Consider the following 20718-nt stretch of genomic DNA (forward strand, 5'->3'; position numbering starts at 1 on the left):
GGGCTGCTTAGTTCCTCTTCTCTTTCTGCCATTAGAGTGGTATCATCTGCATATCTGGGGTTGTTGATATTTCTGCCAGCAATCTTAATTCCAGCTTGTGATTCATCCAGGCCTGCATTTTCGCATGATGTATTTTGCATGTAAGTTAAATAACCAGGGTGACATTATCCAGCCTTGTTGTACTCTTTTCCCAGTTTTGAACTAGTCATTCCATGTCCAGTTCTAACTGTTGCTTCTTGACCTGCTTACAGGTTTCTGGAGACATGTGGGGTGGTCTGGTATTCCCATCTCTTTAAGACTTTTCCATACTTTGTTGTGATCCACACAGTCAAAGGCTTTAGCCTGTAATAGTCAATGAAGCAGAAGTAGATATTTTTTTCTGAAATTTCCTTGCTTTCTCTATGACCCAGTGAATGTTGGCAATTTGATCTCTGGTTCCTCTGCATACAAGTGATAACATACAGTATTTGTCCTTCTCTGTCTAGCTTATTTCACTAAGCACAGTGCCCTCCAGATCCATTCATGCTGTTGCAAATAGCAACATCTTATTTTTTAAATAATTGACCAATATTCCATTGCATCTATATATATTATATCATCTTCATCCTTTTATCGATCAGTGGACACAGGTTTTTCCATATCTTAGCAACTGTGAATAATGCTGCTATGAATTTGGGGGGGTGAATGTATTTTCAAATTAGTGTTTTTATTTTCTCCAGATATATACTCAGGAGTGGAATTGCTATATCATTTGATAGATCCATGTTTAGGTTCATAAGGAACCTCCATACTGTTTTGCATAGTGACCGAACCGATGTGCACGCCCAACCCACAGTGTGGAAGGGTTCCCTTTTCGCCACATCCTCATTAGCCTCTGTTGCCCATGATCTTTTGATGACTGTCATTCTGACAGGTGTGAGGTGATGTCTCACTGTGGTTTTGATTTGCATTTCTCTGATGATTAGTGATGTTGAGCATTTTTTCATGTACCTGTTCATCATCTGTGTATCTTCTTCACAAAATGTCTATTCAGGTCTTCTGCCCATTTTTAAAAGTCAAGTTGTTTGTTTTTTTGATAATGAAATACGTGATCTGTTTATGTATGTTGGATATCAGCTCCTTTTGGTCATGTCACTACTTGTAAATCTACTTCTACTACTAGAGGTTACTCATTTTAGTAAGTTTCTGTGCTATCAGGTTTTATTATATGACACATTTAAATATTTTATAATTGTGTATTTTAAACCACTTATTTAAACAAAAAATAATTTAAATCACTATTCTGAGAAGGGATAAAGAGGCTTGATCAGATATCGAAAGGGAGGTACTTGGCACAATAAAATTTTAAGTACGTTGTTTAAAATGTTTTTTTATTTTCTCTTGCTATTGTTTTCCATGTTCTCAGAGTCCATGGGTAAACAGACAAAGCTTCATAATTTTGGAGCAGATATGGGTCAAAACATCATGGCGTAGAGTGTGCTGAGTCCAGACAAATGATATTTATACGCACATCCAAATTTGAAGAAAAAATGTATTTCTTTAGGTTTCAAACACTGTAATAGATTATAAAGCAAAAAATAAAAAGCTGTTGGAAAGCTCAAAAAAATCAAGTGTTTTTTTTTTCAACTTACCTCTAACCACGTTGCTCCCTACTTAGAATGTTTCACTAGCTTTCATCACTGACAGTATCGAGTACAAGCTCCATAGAAAGACATACAGAGCATGTCCTGGTTCAGTCTTTTCGGTCTAACCCTAGAGCCTCATGGCTTGTCACTCACTGTCCAAGGCCCTCCCCCTCCAGCCAGTCTGAAATCCTCGCAGGGCCTGGCAGTCATCATGTTCTTTCACGCCTGCATTCATGTGTATATGTGTTGTGGGAGGGGACTTTGTTCTGGAATGCCCTTCCTTCTTTTTTCTCCTCATTTGTCTTTTTCTCCTTACTCATCCCTCAGACTTTTATTCATCATTAAAGACATCTAACACTAATTTGTCCTTTTAAGTCTTCAGGGAACTCCCAGTATGGTGAGATGACTTTCCTCTTCTCTCCCACAGCACCCTGTGGAAACCATTTGTCACATTTTATTAAAGTTGACTGTGTGCTTTTCTGCTTTCACTCGCCTGTGCATTCCTTGAGAAAGAACCATGATTTACTCTTCTCCTCTCCTCCCTCTACAGTTCCTGCAGTGGTATGGATTAGGATTCAGTGGATGGGTAAAACTTGATAGGATATCACACAGATATGAACAGAATTAATATGTTATTTGAGAGAAAAAATACCAGAGACAATCATCATTTTCTTGCCCTCCTCTTCTGATGACACTGGAGGGACAATATTGGTCCTTCAGGAGGCTGAATGAGAATATTTTTTTGTGACTGAGGAAGGATGGAAGTGTCATTTTTTCCTCTGGAGTTGTGGGAGAAAGGGATTTTGGCTTCAGTAGAGGTAAAGGACATTGTCCTGGATGGACTTGGTTGTTATGGACTAGGTATGCCATACCTAAGGTGAAGCAGGAATTAAAATATGACAATAGTAGACTTAAATTTTTGACAGAATAAATGAAGTAATATGAATATGCATAAGTATATCTGGTCATTTCTGATTGGACAGAAACCGTGTTATCATCAATCATGCTACTGTTTTCATATTCATTTGTACTTGTTTGTAGTTCGATTTTGAGAAAGTGACTGCTTTGACATTAGGATCATGTATTATTGCTAAATTCTCTAAAGATGACTTTTAGGATATAAGGATCCATGTGGTCAGAACAAGTGTCCACTAAGCACCATTCCACATTCCAAATCACTAGGGGAAAGATAGTATTATAAATGGTGACAAATGGATAGTCATCTGAAGAAAAATAAATTGGATTCCTACTTCACACTATGATGAGATAAAGTTGAGCTGGATTAAAGATTTCAGAAGTAATTAACAAGGCATAAATGTGTTAGAAGAAATTATAACATTAAAAAATATAAACATATACTGTGCTGCTAAGCTGCTAAGTCACTTCAGTCATGTCCGACTCTGTGCGACCCCATAGACGCCAGCCCACCAGGCTCCCCCATCCCTGGGATTCTACAGGCAAGAACACTGGAGTGGGTTGCCGTTTCCTTCTCCAATGCATGAAAGTGAAAAGTGAAAGTGAAGTCGCTCAGTCGTGCCCGACTCTTAGCGACCCCATGGACTGCAGCCTACCAGGCTCCTCTGTCCATGGGATTTTCCAGGCAAGAGTACTGGAGTGGGGTGCCATTGCCTTCTCCGAAACATATACTGTAGAAGTCTCTAAATATGACCAAGAGTTGGAAACCAGGGAATTCCCTGACAGTCCAGTGGTTAAGACTTGGCACTTTCATTGCCATGGCCCAAGTTCAATCCCTGGTCAGGGAACTAACATCCTGTTAGTTGTGTAGAATGACCAAAAAGAAGACAAATGGAAATCAAAACAAGATTAAAATATGTAGCATCATGCAAATATTTTAAATTCTATATTTAAAAAAACATGGAACCACAAGTCAAAAGACAAATGATAATCTGGGAATAAATAGTTATAGCTCATTTTTTTTTTACTGTACCCCATGGTCTTAACTACTGGACCACCAGGTAATTCCCCGGTTGTGGCTAATTTCTTAAGTATGCAGGTTTTATTTTAATACTCACAACCTAATAGAAAAAATAAGCAAAGGATAAAAGCAAATAATTAATAGAAAAACAAGTACAATTAATCCTTAAATATAAAAAGATTATTAACCAAACTCAAAATAAGAAAAAAGTGCAATTAAAACCATGATCAAATACCTTTTTTTACCTCTCATGCCAGAAATAAGAATGATGAGGGTGCAGGAAAATAGTAACATCATGCATTATTAGTGGAAATATAAATTGGTTCAATCTCTACAGAGCACAGAATTGGCAACATCTACTAAAATTAAAGATAATCATATGTACCTTGTATGTACACACATGCTATATATACATATTTATTTATTTGGAATCCTTTCAGCTATAAATAACAGAAACCCCAATGCAAATATGGCTTCAACAGTAGAAAAATCAATTATATAAGTCCAGATGTAAGGCAGCTCTAGGTACAGTAAGGTCAGTATCTCAATAATATCAGTGAAGACTTAGATTCTTTTTGCATCTCATTGTCATCCTCATGGTATTTGCTGTGTCCTCAGGTTGTCTTTAAATTTTAATATGCTATTGTTACAGGCTTTCCAGGTGTGCTAGTGATAAAGAACCTGTCTGCCAGTTCGGGAGACATAAGAGATGCAGTATCAATTCCTGAGTCAGGAAGATCCACTCCAGTATTCTTGCTGGGAGAATCCCATAAACAGAGGAACCTGAGGGCCTACAGTCCATGGGATTGCAAAGAGCTGGACATGACTGAAACAACTTATCATGCATACATGCTATTGTTATCTATCATAATCAATGTAACCATATCTTATTGCTAGAGACATAACTTCCAGTTTTAAAAATAGTAAATAGCACTGTGATTTCATGTAAATATTTTAATCTTTGTTTTCCTTGGATAAAATTTTACCAACTGAACCACTGGGGAAGCCCTAGATAAAATTTAGGATTAAAATTATTCTGTAGAAACTTTAAGGATTTCATTAAATATTGGAAGGCAGCTGGTCAGGGCCTTTCTATGGGCAATGTTTAGAGTGTTTATTGCTGATCATCTTACTAATAACACTAGATTTTAATATAAAAATTTAGTGGATTTGTAGGTGAAAGTATAGTATGTAATTTTTTTTAATTTTTAGTTTTACTTTATTTTACTTTACAATACTGTATTGGTTTTGCCATACATAGACATGAATCCACCACGGATGTACATGCATTCCCAAACATGAACCCCAGAGCGGACTTTTGGACTCAGAGGGAGAGGGAGAGGGTGGGATGATTTGGGAGAATGGCATTGAAACAAGCATGTAATTTTAATTTACATTTTTATTATTAGAATGAACAGTATAATTTATTAAAAGGTTAAATTTTTTATAGAAGGTACTTTTCAGATCAGAATCAATGAAAAAAGGTATTTAGAAAAATTTTAAGTTCAAAGGTCTAGGGTTCAGGTATGAAATATAAAGTATTAGTAAATGGATTCAGATAGCTAGAACTATTCCTGTATCCTCTTAAAGATCTCATGAGCTTATGACGGAAATGAATTTGATGGAAAGAGAGAAGTTTTAGACAGTGATCTTTTTTGATGCCCTGCTTCATAGGCTGAGCTAGACGTAGAGAAGAGAAACACGTTACAGTCATCCTCTAAATTTGGATATTTGAGAGTAGGGGTATATTGTTCATCATTTTCTGGTTGAGGTCTGTGGAGGTGAGAAGCATTATTAGAGCAGGTCCCATTGATATCACAGTGCCTCTATAGAGCAGAAATGGTGATATAGCATAGGAAACGAGATAAAAGCTGATGTCAGTTTCACAATTAGAAAATCTATTTTTTTCACGTCTGAACTAATAGTTTCACATCTGAACTAATAACTTTACTTCTACATTTGGGAGCTTTTGGCTGTTTTACCTTTTCAACTGAAGTATAGTTGAATTACAATATTGTGTTAGTTTTAGGTGTATGGCACAGTGATTCAATGTATATGTGTATGTGTGTGTGTGTGGTGTGTGTGTGCGTGCTCTTATATATATATATGGAGAAGGCAATGGCAACCCACTCCAGTGCTCTTGCCTGGAAAATCCCATGGACGTAGAAGCCTGGTAGGCTGCAGTCCATGGAGTCGCTAAGAGTCAGACATGACTGAGCAAATTCACTTTCACTTTTCACTTTCATGCACTGGAGAAGGAAATGGCAACCCACTCCAGTGTTCTTGCCTGGAGAATCCCAGGGACAAAGGAGCCTAGTGGGCTGCCGTCTATGGGTTCACACAGAGTCGGACACTACTGAAGTGACTTAGCAGCGCATATATAGATAGATAGATAGATAGATATAGCCAGAACCTATTCCTATATCCTCTCCTGTAAAGATCTCATGAGGTTATGATGCAAATGAATTTGATGGAAAGAGAGAAATTTTAGACAGTGATCTTTTTTGATGCCCTACTTCATAGGCTGAATTCTTTTATATATATTCCATTTTTGGAGAAGGAAATGCAGCCCGCTTCAGTATTCTTACCTGGATAAGAATGGACAGAGGAGCCTAGCAGGCTACAGTCCATGGGGTCGCAAAGAATTGACGTGACTGAGTGACTGCACGCATATTCCTTTTCAAACTCTTTTCCTTTATAGATCATTGCAAGATATTGAGTATAGTTCCTTATGCCATTTAGTACGTCTCTTTTTACATTTATTTATTTATTTGCATAATAAGGAGAGTAAGCCTTTTTTTTAAGTAGGTCCCTTTGTAATTTTTAAACTTTTTTATTTAAGTATAGTTGATTTACAGTGTTGTATTAGTTCTGTATTTGTATTTCTCTCATCATGTTTGCACCTGTCTTAGTCACTTGGTCACAAACATCTCTAAACCTCAACTTCCTCATTTTAAAAGTGGAGATACTAATATCTATATAATGTACTTCTCCCTTGTAAATAAATTTTCATGCTTCCTGTCCAAGATTCCATGAGTAGTTTATTGCTTGCCAATCTGAACAGGATATATGAGGCCCAAGAATACTAACCAAGTAATGTACCTGGTTACCAGATATAGTGTGTCAACACAATGCATGTTGTATCAACAGGTATAAAGCCATATTCCAGCCTTTGGCACAAATTCTGCCTGAAATAACACTGCTCTCTTTGGCCAGTACAAGGATTGCTTGTTCAAACATCTGGTAAAAGCAAGGTGGGGCTCACTAGTCACAGTCTACCCTCCCCTATCAGCAAAGGAGAGAGCTCTGCTGGCACTGCCGTGTAGGATCTTCCCCCAGGAAAGTCCCAGTTGGTGCAAGTTATTTCAGTCACAGAGATGCAGCCTGACCTGCGGGTAGATGGGAGCCCAGCTAGCTTCCCATCAGTCCTATGCAACTTCCTTGGAATTTTGCATGACTCTGGAACTATAAGGAACTATAAGGAACTATAATTCACTACTTCATAAGTTATAGGTCCTGATAGATTCTAGACTTTGGGACAATTTTACTTGGTGCCAGGGAACGTCTACAAGTAGCAACCAATGCTCTCATTTGGTCTGTTTTGCTCTATCCCAGAGCACCTGGCCTGGTTCAGGGCCCAAGATGGCCTCAGTAGATCCCTTACTCAGGGTGCAGGCAGCTACATAACTCAGGCCATTTCTCGAGTTGCTGAGAAGTATGCAGCTTTTCAGGAAGATATTCTTGGAGCTCAAGCCAAGCAGTTGCCTCAATGACTGCCCTATTGTTTCCATTTAACAGTTTGGGTTTTCTCCCACAGTCACTTCAGTCTGCTCAGTAAATTGGTGTTTTATGCTTGATTTTCACTTTCAGAATCCTATCTCAGCATTTTGTAGATCTGATGTCATGATGTAGGCGAACTTTCCTGTATTGACATGTTTTGTTTTTGGCTAGTGGAGAGGTGATGCCAAAATTCTGAGTTCCATGGGAACAGAGCCAAGAGACGTTTGGCTTCTTAGAGTTAGTGTCCGTGGGAGCGGATATGGGAAAGTCCTGTGGAGGATCCATGGCCAAAACCGCATAATCAGATTTTGTTCTGAATAGGGTCCTTCATAAGATGTTAGGGGAAGTAAAAGAACATAACATTATAGGAAAAAAAAATTTCTTAGTAGAATGGTCTTGAATGGTTAGGAAAAAAAATTAAAGATAAGAATTAGTAGGTTAATCTCTTCATTTTTTTGGTTTGCCTAAAGCTTACCTTTAAGATTAATGGAATCAAATTTATCTGTTGGCCCTTCTTGGAAGAATGCTCCACAGATCTCCTTAAGATCAGAATCTGGAAATATGTTTTAGATAAGTTGATTCCAGTGAATAGTGATTTATCTACAGTGATATGCAGAACTAATAAAAGAAAATATTAAAGTCTGTTTTTCAAGAAAGTCGATATATGTGTGTTTAATAAAAATTACCTTTATTATAGAGCCTAAATAATAGCACTGTACTATTTAAAAAACTTTTCTATCTTGAAGTAATGCAAAATTGGAATCAGTGAAAAGACAAAGCATATATTTTGTTTGTTTGTTTCATTGACAAAACTATGTATTTCTGTATCAGGAACATTTAATGTAATGTTAAACAGTAGCTGAAGTGAACTGTTCAACCATTGTAACAGATTATTGGAGAGTTGTCTATCATTATTACATTATATGTTATACCTATCAGATAAATTAGACAGCTTCATACATAAAGTCTTACATTCAAGAACATTCTGTGTTGTTGACAGGATGTGACATTCATTGAGGTATTTTGACAGGTAATCTAGTAAAGTATTTGTAAATAATCTATCTAGTGTTTTAAATGGTAGCAAAGATAATCTTGCTATAAATGAATGCTCTCTAATGAACATGTATTAATTTTTTAAAGACTACAAAATTCCATCTGGGCATGAATGAACTAAATTTAGTAGCACTTTGCATTGCTTGACATTGTACTCAGAGATGGCCAGAATTAGTATAGTTTACTTTGATATGTTTTGCAATGTGTAAACTGGAACTGAATAGCCGTGCAAATGAAATTTCAACACTATATGTCATGTGCCAGGCAAGTCATGACTTGCATATCATATTTTAGCCTAAGGCTTAATTTCCTAGTTATATTACTGGGTAGTATTCATGTGTCTTATTTTTTAAAGTGATCATGTGATATTTTAAATGGAATTTTGTTTGCATGATTTTTAAAAATTTATTTATTTTTAATTGAAGGATAATTACTTTACAATATTGGTTTCATTTCTGCCACACATCAACATGAATTAGCCATATGTCCCTCCCTTTTGAACCTCCCTCTCACCTCCCACCCTTTCCCACCCCTCTAGGTTGTTATAGACCCCAGGTTTGAGTTCCCTGAGTCATACAGCAAATTTCCTTAGATGAAATTTCTTATGCTACATTTTTAATAAGTACTATTGGAATGAATGATCAAACAAATTTAACATTTGACCTAGATTTCTGTTTCTTATATAATTAATATACAAATATAAATGCTATATTTCCTTGGGTGGTTTGATTAATTTATTTTAACCTCAGTTCCCTCTATGAAATGGGCATGATAATAATACTTTAAGCATTATGAAGATGAAATTACATCATTACTTTGAAAGATATTGTTCATTTATGTTACTGTGCAGAGTAAAGTAGTGGTTTTAATGACATACTGCCATAGATTTCCCTTTGGAGTCTATTTGTCCAACAACATCTCCAGTTATAAGAGATTTATTTAGATACATGTAAATCGTTTTCATCTCATGGATATTTAGTTAGTGCCCAGTATGGACATTCCTCAGCCAGCAAATGAAGACTCAGAGCCCGTTTTCTTTGGTGTCTCTCCTGCGTTTCACCTCTTGGAATCTTTCTTCTCACTCTGACCCACAATCCACTGTCCTCCAGCACTGCAGAACTCTTGTTTCAGTTTATGAACCAGTTCAATGTATGACTTTGGGCAACCCTCTCTTTAGACCTCACTTCTGTCGTATTTAATTAGACGGGCTCCAAGGTCTCTTGCGGCTCTCATATCCTCTGACACTGACCCACTTCTCTCTCTGTATGTTATGTTTCTTGGCTTTGCTAGTCACCTGCTCTTCTTCTACCTTCTCATAATACTTTGAAATACAGCCATACAACATTAGCAGAAACCAATGCTGAATATAGATAAGGATATATTACTAAGTATAAACATTTAAAAATATAGCTTCACTTTTCATTAGGATTTGTTGAAGAATTGTTGTAACTAGAGCAATGAATCATGTCAGGTTTCTCTGAGTTCAAATCCAGACCAGCCACTGGGGTGCCTCCTGGTGTCTCACTTCCTCAGAGCTCTCTTCTGTGAAGGGAGGATGGTAATGTCTCCTATATTGACCATGTGAGGAAGATTCTGAGCACAGATCTGCAAAGGTGCTCAGCAAATGTCTTCTCAGTACAGTTCAGTTCAGTTCAGTCACTCAGTTGTGTCCAACCCTTTGCGACCCCATGAATCGCAGCACACCAGGCCTCCCTGTCCATCACCTGCTCCTGGAGTTCACTTAGAATCAAGTCCATCAAGTCCGTGATGCCATCCAGCCGTCTCATCCTCTGTTGTCCCCTTCTCCTCCTGCCCCCAATCCCTCCCAGCATCAGAGTCCTTTCCAATGAGTCAACTCTTTGCATGAGGTGGCCAAAGTACTGGAGTTTCAGCTTTAGCATCATTCCTTCCAAAGAAATCCCAGGGCTGATCTCCTTCAGAATGGGCTAGTTGGATCTCCTTGCAGTCCAAGGGACTCTCAAGAGTCTTCTCCAACACCACAGTTCAAAAACATCAATTCTTTGGCACTCAGCCTTCTTCACAGTCCAACTCTCACATCCATACATGACCACAAGAAAAATCATAGGCTTGACTAGATGGACCTTTGTTGGCAAAGTAATGTCTCTCATACCTGCCTAATTCTGATACTCAGACATCAGAACCCTGATGATTTATTGACTTTGTTCTTGACACAAAAAAATAATGTGTGTTCGTAATTTGAAGTGCTTTTTATTCAGCTGTCTAGTTAAATCTGCCACAGACTTGCCAATTGATGATTGGATGATCTTAAAGAAACATAGAATGTTTTTATAATTAGCAAGGGTTTTAGTCAAGTTATAAAACATTCTATGTTTCTTAAAGATCATCCAATTATTAATTGGCAGTTATAAAGGGTTTTAGTCATGTCGAGCCTTCCCGGATAGCTCAGTTGGTAAAGAATCTGTCTGCAGTGCAGGAAACCCCAGTTCAGTTCCTGGGTTGGGAAGATCCACTGGAGAAGGGATAGGCTACCCACTCCAGTATTCTTGGGCTTCCCTCTGGCTCAGCTGGTAAAGAATCCTCCTGCAATGCGGGAGACCTGGGTTTGATTCCTGGATTGGAATGATCCCCTGGAGAAGGGAAAGGCTACCCACTCTAGTATTCTGGCCTGGAGAATTCCATGGGCTGTATTCCATGGGGTCACATGTAATTCCATGGGGTCACAAAGAGTCAGACACGACTGAGCAACTTTCACTTAGTCATGTTAAGACATCTAGGATGATTTGATATTCATTTTCCTTTTCAAACATTCAAATTAGTTAAGAATTAAAACCAATTAATTAGGAACCAGGCCTTTATAAACATATTTTAATACTTCATAAACAATTTTTTACCTTAACAAGGAAAACTTGACATCCCTCCTAAGGGTTTGTAAATTAATTTTGTGAATAAACTCTAGGAAGACCCTAAACTCCCTGATATTATATGCAAAACTGTGAGTTTTCTTGTTCCTGGTGAGGGTGTCCCTAGTTTTCAACAGACCCAACAGGGTCATAGATATTCTTCAGTGAGTATATGGTAGCTTAAAGTGAAGCAGATCTGTTTCTGTTAGGGGGAATAGGGTAATTGAGTTATAATTTATCTGCTGTCAGTGTCAAAATATTGCCTTTTTAGTTCAAGAAATTAAAGTCCTATAGAGAAGTGCAAAAATAAACTTAAATACAAAAAGAGTTTGTAAGGGTTTTCTGTTTGGTTTTTATTTGTATTTGCTTTTAAACTAATATAGACTTGTGAGAAGCATAGGAAGTATTACAAAACATTCAGAATACTAAAACAGATACACTACAGTGAATTGTACATGATGGTTTCTGAAATTTCAGGGATTAATGTCACATGTCACACGTGAATATTCTTGGGGTGCTGAAAATGAAAGTGATGTGCCCATAGACGGACTACCAAAGCACATTTGCCATTCCTATGACTTTGGCAAAATAGGGGTGGGGGGAAATGCCTAGGTCTTGTCACAAAAGAAATTGGTCCTGATGCTTTCTTTCATGGTCTAACGGGTTTTGAAAAGGACGACTAAATGGAGAGATTGGTGATGTGATCCTGGGGGTCCATGAGTAAGGCTGAGTATAAAGATTGAGGAGTCCTGTGGCTGGGTCCTTGGAAACTGAGAGGGATACTTCCTCCCATTTCTCACTGGCTCAATTGCCCCAGTTATTTGTACTCCAGAGCCTAAGGAGAGTGAATGCACCTGCTGACCCAGACTTTTAGGTCATGTATATTCATGGCCTGGGAAAAAGCAGGTTCTGATATGTACAACCAAAAAGTGGCCTTAGCCCGTCACCACAGTTGGCTCCTTGCTGCACCCCCACCCCCTCAAGAGCAACTCACGTATAGCTCCAGCCTTGTCAGTGTTAAATATTATCACAATTAGAAGAAGTAGTACATTTTGTTTGCATGAGTGTAAATTGCTGTAATATAGTTTAAAATTGTATTTATCATACTTATAAATTATTTATTGAAAAACCAGAACACCAGAGAGAATTAGTCACTGCTAATTAAACATAGTCACTTCTTTAGAGCTAAGTTATTAAACTGGCCAGGAGTGGAGAAGAGAGCTCATTTCAAAAACATGTATAAATAGTGTTGCACTTAAGGATTCTAGGCACTTCATAATTATTTCTCAGTTCAATTTGAAAATGTATTCCCCCAAACTCAGATAAACGTGTCAGTCTCATTAAGTGCTAGGAAAAAGGTGCAGCTTCCCTGTGTCCCTGTGGCTTCAGTAGAACTTGTAACTCTAGGACCATATACCCTTGCCAACTGCAATGCATTTGGAAATTGAACCTAAGAAAACATATAAATAGTTTTCAGGTCAAGATAAAGAGAAATGAAACAGATGTAACTAGTCCTTGCTTTTGTGTGTTTAAAGCAACTTGACCAGAACCAATGTAACAGGAATTTCACCCATGAGAAACTAGAGTAGCAGACCTAACATTTCTAAACCAAACTTTTGTGCTCAGTCCTTAAACTTTTATAATAAAGTGGAAGCCAGAAATCTAGAGTTAATCATTATAACCTAAAACAGTTGTCTTTCAAAAAAGGTGAAAACACTTTAATATAACTTATATTGTTTCTACACATTAGATGTAAGAAATAATTTCACTTAATCATAAGTACAATTTATTTGATTAACAAAATCCTAATTTACAAAATAGTAGTAAATATATGCAGAAATATATTCATTATCAAATTATAAAATAAAATTAACAATTTGTAAGATACCATCAGTTTATTATTCTGATTTCAGATAATAGAGTTAAATCATTTTGGTTTGCTTAATATTTATAAGTATTAAAATAATGGAACGTTGAGATTTGAATACAATGACAGTAAACCATTGAAATTTCACATTCACATTATACAGCCATCATGAACCCATAAGTGAATGCTAACAATGTAAAAAAATATAAAATGATTGTAATATAACCATCTAACCATTCGCATATGGAGTTTTAAGACCTCTATTTAATCAACTAATTTGCTCCAAAATATAAGCATTTGCTTTTATGTCCTACATGACATGTCTTTGTGCCTTAATACTTAATTTGAAATGTCCTTACTGTAAAAATATACCAAAGTAAATAAAAAAGGAGACATTTATTTACAAAACAATATTGTATACATATTATATAAATGCAACTGTTTTCAAAATCTTTTTATACAATATTGATAGAATCAGTCATTTCCATTATTTCATCCTAAAAGCTGCAGTATTACAAAGGCAGGCTATAATTTTGAAATTTTGACAAAAATGAACACATTTTGACTGCCTTTTAAACGCAGCTTCTCCAAGTATGCTACAGAATTGAATGTAGACCTCTAGAAAAATGATTTTTCTTTCTTTATGGAAAATCCATTGCCCATAGTGAGGAGTGTGAAAATGCACCTGAAGAAAGGAGAAACTTATTACTTTACTGAATGTTTTTTGCTTGATAAACCTGATAACATCAGCCATTCAGCCTATTGTATTAGCACCATTGGCATAAACTATTAATGTACTGTATCAATCAGAATAGGAATGGTAACTTGCATATGGTGTGCCATCCCTATTTTGTGGAATCTCATCTTACCAAGTATGCTATCATAGAATATAAATTCAAGTGTTTAAGGATGTTTCAAATAATGGTATATAACAATACTTCATTTTACCAATACTACATATAGATTTTTCTGCAAATATTACGTGAAACTGTAAAGAAATAGATTTTAAAGCATACTCCTTTAATTCACCAGAAGACAAGGAGAACTGCTTTCATTCACCTGCATATGTTGAAATATATTTGAACAGAAATGGAATTTGATCTCCTAGTTGAAAAACTCTGGAAATCATAAAACTTTTTATTATACGATTTGTTGTGATGGTTAAATGCCAACCATTGCATATATATTCTCTCTTTTAGTTCATATACTGTAGCTTGTGCTTAAGTGACTGTAGCATACTCTAGGCTTATAGCCCATGGTACATAATTTCACAGTTTCAAAATTGTTGAGGGGAAGACCTTCTGTGTTTTAGGAAGCTATGAACCAAATATAAATCTCATGAGCACCCACAGCGATCTACTACCATGCCTGGAATCTTCCCATATATTATTTGTTCTTTGCCATTAAAATATAGCATATTAATTGGAGACATCTTTGTAGGAGTACAGCAAGGGCCGGCTGAACCTTTGGGGTTTGCTTGGTGCACAAGATGGGTATGAGGATACTTTTGCAAAAATAAAAATTCACATTCTCCGGAGCAGTAATTGGCCTTATATCTTTTGGGTGCAATAATCCAATCCCATCCAAAAGCTTCAAAATCCACAGTTAGAGGGTAACGACAGCATCGAGATTCTGTGGAGTGCTCATCACAATCAAGCCCAAAATCTCTCCTAGATCTTTTTGGTGTGTCTGTTACCTTGACTTCTAAAAAAGGATTCTGTATGGAAAGGAAAGAAGAGTTAGTAATAGATCCTCAAACACTCTCCTACCGCAGGGAGTCATTATTAAAGAAAGAAACTAATCATTCTGCTTATGTCACATCTCTTTCTAAACTGCACAGCATTAAGGAATTTTCATTTACGCTAGGCTTGATTCCTCCTTTATGGCTCAAAAGTCTACAGGAGCCATAGGAATTCCCCTGTGGTCAGAGCTTTGTCTTGTTTATCGCTGTTTTCCTCAGTTTGAGTATCTGAATGCCTGACACATAATAGATGCTCTGAATATACTGATGGATGACAGTAAAGGGAGGGGGGAAGAGAAGAGAAAGGAGCAGGGAGGAAAGAAGAGGCACAAGCCTAGCTTATGTCTTCCTGCTTATTGATTAAATATGGTGGCTAAATATGTCTGATGACTCCTGGAGGGATAGGTTTACTCATTCATTCTCCCTTCACTTGGTCTTGTTCAGGGAAATTTGGATATTAACACCGAAACAAAATAGTTGCCACCCAGTACTGCACAGATGTAATGGGGAAAAGGAAGGCAGAGTGATGAAGGTAGTGGTAAGTATATAGGGTTGGAAAGACCAACTCCGAGAGAGAGAGGCGCAGATTCAGAAGAAGATACAATGATATTCCCTTTTTTTCTTTCACTAAAATATGTTTCCATTCAGATATTTAAATAACAATTTGCTAATCCTCCTCCTGCACCAATCTTTTCATGAATTTGAGACATTTTTCCTTTTATATGGAAAATTCTGAGGAATACATCTTATTAGTCCTGTTTAATAATAATTAAAACCTCTGCCATGTCACCAACTTTGATCACTAAAATGCTACCTAGAAAAAGAACACATTCTTTTTTACCCTATATTAAAATCAAAATAGACCTGGTAATTATTGGTATTTAAGATTATACAAAATAACATTATTTGGGGAGTTAATAACATTTTATGTAGTATATTTAAAGAAAAATTGATCACTTGGAAAATTTTACAATCTCTTAAAGAATATGTTTTCATTTAGATATGATTTACTTTACATTTAGATATCATTTAGATATGATATTCTTTACAAATAAGGCCATTTAAAAACTATAAAGCTTTCAAGTATAATCTTTTGTTGTAAATTATATCAATAAATGGAAATAAAAAGTATGGTCACATTAAAAAAGTTTTTGAAAACAGAAGTAAATACAAGCATAGATAAGCCAGAAGAGTGAGTAGCTCTAAACTTATACTAGATTTTAAAATGTTTTTTATTAATTTTTATAATATATAAGGCATTATTTTCTGTTTGACTTTATATTAAATTAGTTGACATTACTTAAGTTAACTCCTGTTAAAGAACAGTAAGACAGTTCAGAAAATAGCTGGGTAGTACAAGTTAACTAGCCTGAAATTTTTTATTTTATTAGGAGTAATTCACAAAGTAATCCACATATATACATCAGTGCATCAGTAGTCTATAAAACAAGGAACATATTTATCATGAGAGATCTTAAATATAGTATATTTAATAGTATATAAACCTAGACATATATCTAGTTAATTTCTATAAGTAAAAGCATTTTATTTAATTATAACTTTCAGAGTTTATTTTTCTGCTTTACTAAGCAAACGAATTTTAACAAATATTTCACTCTTCTGGGGGAAAAAATGTGTTGTTGAGTGTGTGCTAGAATCCACTGTGAAGACTTCCTGTTTTTATTTATATAATCATGTAGCACATCAATGGAAAGCATTTTATATTTCAATTTCAATTCAAAAGAATTCCTTAAAAACTTAAGGACCATGGTATAACTTTTTTTCTTTTAAATCCTCATGCAAAGTAAAAGTATCAAGAGAGTTTTCATAGGGTGTGAAACGGGACACCTACTTTTATTGGGTACAGGGCTACCATCGGGGTAAGGTACCTCTGTCTGGCTTATAAGCACAGGAAACTGGAATTATTTTTCACTACTATTCATTCACATTATGAATAAATACATAACAAGGTTTTTAGCATGTTATTTTCAGTAATCACTTACCAGTCCTTCTTCTCCTGGTTCTGGGAAGGTTACAGCAAGATCATGACCATTCTCATCTAAAGCTTTGATTTCAATGCCTAAGTTGGATTCAGGTTGTTTGAGCCAGTTTTGCAACACTGTCTTCACATCAATGCTCTGCCAAATACCAGTGCCTGGGTTCATGTCAAGTTTCAGAGATCGGATTCCAGTATACCTTGTACCGTCTTTCATGGGTTTGATGAGTCTCAGGATTTGCACAAACACTGTTGTAGGAGTCTTGACAGGTCTCAGATATATCCACAGTTGGGCCTTTACTACTTTATTGTGTTGTATCTTAGAGCTAAATTTAAAGAAGCAACATTTGGGTTTTTCTTGCACTTCTGCTAGAAGATCAGCTATAAATGAATAAGAAAAAAGTTACTAAGATCATTTTTATGAAAAATGAACGAACGCCTCCATGTCAATCTATGAACATTTTTTAATTGGAATACTGTGTGCATATTTAGCCTTTTAAAATGGAAAAATATGTAGCATTTCATTCATAACAGCAAAATATCAAGTATAACAATTATTACAGCTTTTCAAAATCTTTTAGGTATATGTTTTTTCAGCTGTTTATGAGCAGCCTACTTCCTTTCCAGAGAACTGTGGACTAAGGAAAATTCTATTAAGGAACGAAAAGTGGATGAAATTTTAAAATGATGATGATTAGAGAGAACAAGAGACACTGTGGAAGAACATCCACTTAGAATTCTTTGGGAATCTGAGTAGTTACACTTACTGAGCAGCTGTACCAATCAGTCTGGAGGAAGGAACCCTTCCCCCAGGCCTGAATTACCTGGGGACAAGACACAGTGAGCAACTAACTGAGCCTCGGGAATTAGTAGAAAACATAGTGCATCTGTTATGTTAGGGCACTGGGACGGCCTTTTAAAGGAAAAAAAATTTAAAAACTAGCAGGTAATTGGCACCAAAATTTAGATGTTGTATTCAAGCTGTTTCAAAACCTAGAAAACACTGTCTTTAGGGTCAGACTGTCATTGTAAGCAGAAGCACTTAGCAATTTCTTGCCTTTTTGTTTTCTCAAGATTGTTTATAAATAAGGCAAATCTATTCCTGGATTATCTGATAGCACAGTCTTAAAGGAAATTTATTTGTTGCCTTATAACCTAGTTACTAAATAAGAAAACCAGTATTTTGAAACTGTTCTGAGTCCAGTCTAAAGTGGGTAGCATAAAGCCAGATCGCAGACACATGGCACAAAAATCTTCCTGGTCATGCTTTCTCTGTTGAGGTGCCTGTCTCCCTTTCCTTGAGTATATGTTTGAACTGACTGCAACAGAAATATATGAAACATATTATCTTTCAGAAACAACATAGATACTACATACAGGTAATAGTTCTCCCTCCTATGAGGAATAAAATAATATTTTAGAAGGTTATTAAGCATGTGCCTCCTAGATATGTGCAGACCAGGTACTCTCAACAATAGTACCATGGTCAGGGTATAAGTGGGACTTTGTAAGCCATAACCTACTCAATTAAAATGTTTATTTCTTAGCATTTTCTGCTCATTGGCTCATGATTTATCATTATGCTGTGTTTACTTCCTTATTGCTCTTACTAATACATTAAGTTTATTAAGAACATTTTTTTATCCTTTCCACTGTAATAGCTTTCAAAATTACTCTATGAAGAACATAAAAACCCTATGAGAAATAGTTTTGAATAACAGAAGTCATTCTAAGTGTTCAGCAAATGCCCAAATAGGCTTCAACATCTACAGATTTCTTCCTTTCTCTTTTATTAGTGAAAAAAACCCTGTTTTTTGAAATGCATATTTCAGGCAACCAAATGCAATTAGGAAATTTCATGTAAATTTTTCACATGGCTGCTACTATCTCCCAATCCTTCACCTTGGTAGCATTAAGCTGTGAAAACATAAACATGTTATAGTTGTCATACTAAACTATATAACATGAATGCTATGCGAGCATTTCATTTCTGATTTTTAGCTTTTTAGCTCTCTAAGAAAACAGATAATGTAGCAGCTTTCAGTCTCATTAGCATATTTCTCATGAAGTCTTGCAAAAAAGCTCTTTGCCCTCCTCCTTACGTACAAGCCAGCAGCTTGTTAAAAGAGCCTGAAAATAGATCGGTTTCTCATGAACACTAGAACAGCAGTCAGCAGAGTCGTTGCTCTGCACTAGCAGAACTACTCACACTCCGTGGGCATGGTAATGACCGTTTCCGTCGTAACGTGGTAGTCATCGTCTTCCAAGGAGCCGTCGCTGCTGTCATCTCTCTGGACATCGTACTGATCAATCAGTTCCCGGAGTGGAGGAGCCTTGGGCAAAAGTTGTCTTATAGCATCTTTGCTGATGTTAGGAGCTGTTTCCAGGCGAAGTTTACTGAGGATTTGGATTTTTATGGCTTCTAGTCTTGAGGATTTATTGTTTTGTCTCCACAAACATGCATTACACAGCCCCTTTTTTTCCACATTTTCCTTCTGCTCGCTGTTCTCATTCAGATCCACTGGGCCAGCAACAAGCAGCATAAATAGGTAAATATAAACAAAGATTTGCAGTTTTTGCATGGTTTTCAATACAATCTTTTTCCTTGTTCTTACTTCTTCCTTTTACTTTTCTTTTGCTTTTGAGTAACGCCAAGCCAAACGTTAATGCCTGCCCAGTCTGAGAGACAACTTGCCACACCAGTGAATCTTTTATACTGTATTCCAAGTGGCTTTTTATATTCCAACTTTGATGAGACAAGTGTCGTCGGGATCTGTGATTGGCTCTTGCTCCACAATGAATCTCACTGTCAGAGGTTAAAACCCTGTCTGTCACAAGTCACCAAACAGTATTTTGTTACAGTCAAGGGTGAGCTGATTCATTTGACTACTTCTTAAAAGGAATAAATCTATGAATAATAAAGGCTGTCTGTGACATTTGAAAAATTAAAAACTTTAGTAACAATAACATATACACTTAGATCTTATTCATCTTTATATGTGAAACTTTAAAATTATAATTTAAGTGAATAAATCTTAATTTACACTTCATACTTAAAAAGTTGATATGTTTTGCCCTCAGAAAATAAAATGATTTTATACCATTTAAGTAAGCATTTGAAATAAAAAGAATTTTATTTGTTATATTAAATTATTTTTAATCTTGTATAATTAGAAAATACAGATTTATTCAGGAAGACTTAAATGAAAAGATTGTGATACTAGTGAAAGATTTTCTGCTATAATTTGAGAAACTTGTTTCCCTGAATAAATTCTTAGCACATAATGAAAATCCTACTTTAATATTAAATTGCTCATGGAATTACTTTTAAATAATATCTTTTATTCATATGAAAATTGTATTTCAGTTTCGATTGACTACTATTAAGTTACTTCCTATCAAAGTTGCAGATTAATATGGCTTAGAGGATGTGTGTTTTCATTGTTTGTTACAAAGAGGATATTGTCAGCAATTTGATCTTAGAATAACTTAGAATGACTTAGAAGATAGTGAATTTTATGATGGGTAACAAACGTTTCCTCAGCTTTCCAGCGGTAAAAGAAAAAACGTAGTTACCTACTCTCTGTAAATTATATCCAAACATTGTGAACGCAGAAAAGGAAAGGAACACCGTCATAAAGGTGTTCTTTATCTTCCATTTTTCTGCTTCTCACTACTGTGCTGGTACATTTTTCTCCTTCCTAGTACTGTGCCACTTCCTAGTACTTCCTTTGAAGTTTCTCATTTGACCGGAGGGCAGACTCCTGGCAGGGATTTGGGGTAAGGTCTGGGAGCAGAGAATGGGGCTTTTTTTCTCTAAATTTAAGTGGCCTCTGTA

General features: G+C 36.0%; 1 protein-coding gene and 1 non-coding gene across 2 annotated transcripts; one reads left to right on the forward strand and one right to left on the reverse strand.

Moving 5' to 3' along the window:
* On the forward strand, positions 3317 to 3388 carry TRNAE-UUC. The gene has a single exon. It is a non-coding gene; the product is annotated as a tRNA-Glu (tRNA).
* MSTN (myostatin) lies at positions 14479 to 19583 on the reverse strand. The gene is given in 3 exon segments (NM_001285737.1): positions 14479 to 14860; positions 16888 to 17261; positions 19090 to 19583. Coding segments are annotated over 3 exon segments (1128 nt in total). The 5' UTR covers positions 19463 to 19583; the 3' UTR covers position 14479.

The sequence above is a fragment of the Capra hircus genome, chromosome 2 (assembly GCF_001704415.2).
Source record: "Capra hircus breed San Clemente chromosome 2, ASM170441v1, whole genome shotgun sequence".
In the NCBI taxonomy this organism is placed as follows: domain Eukaryota; kingdom Metazoa; phylum Chordata; class Mammalia; order Artiodactyla; family Bovidae; genus Capra; species Capra hircus.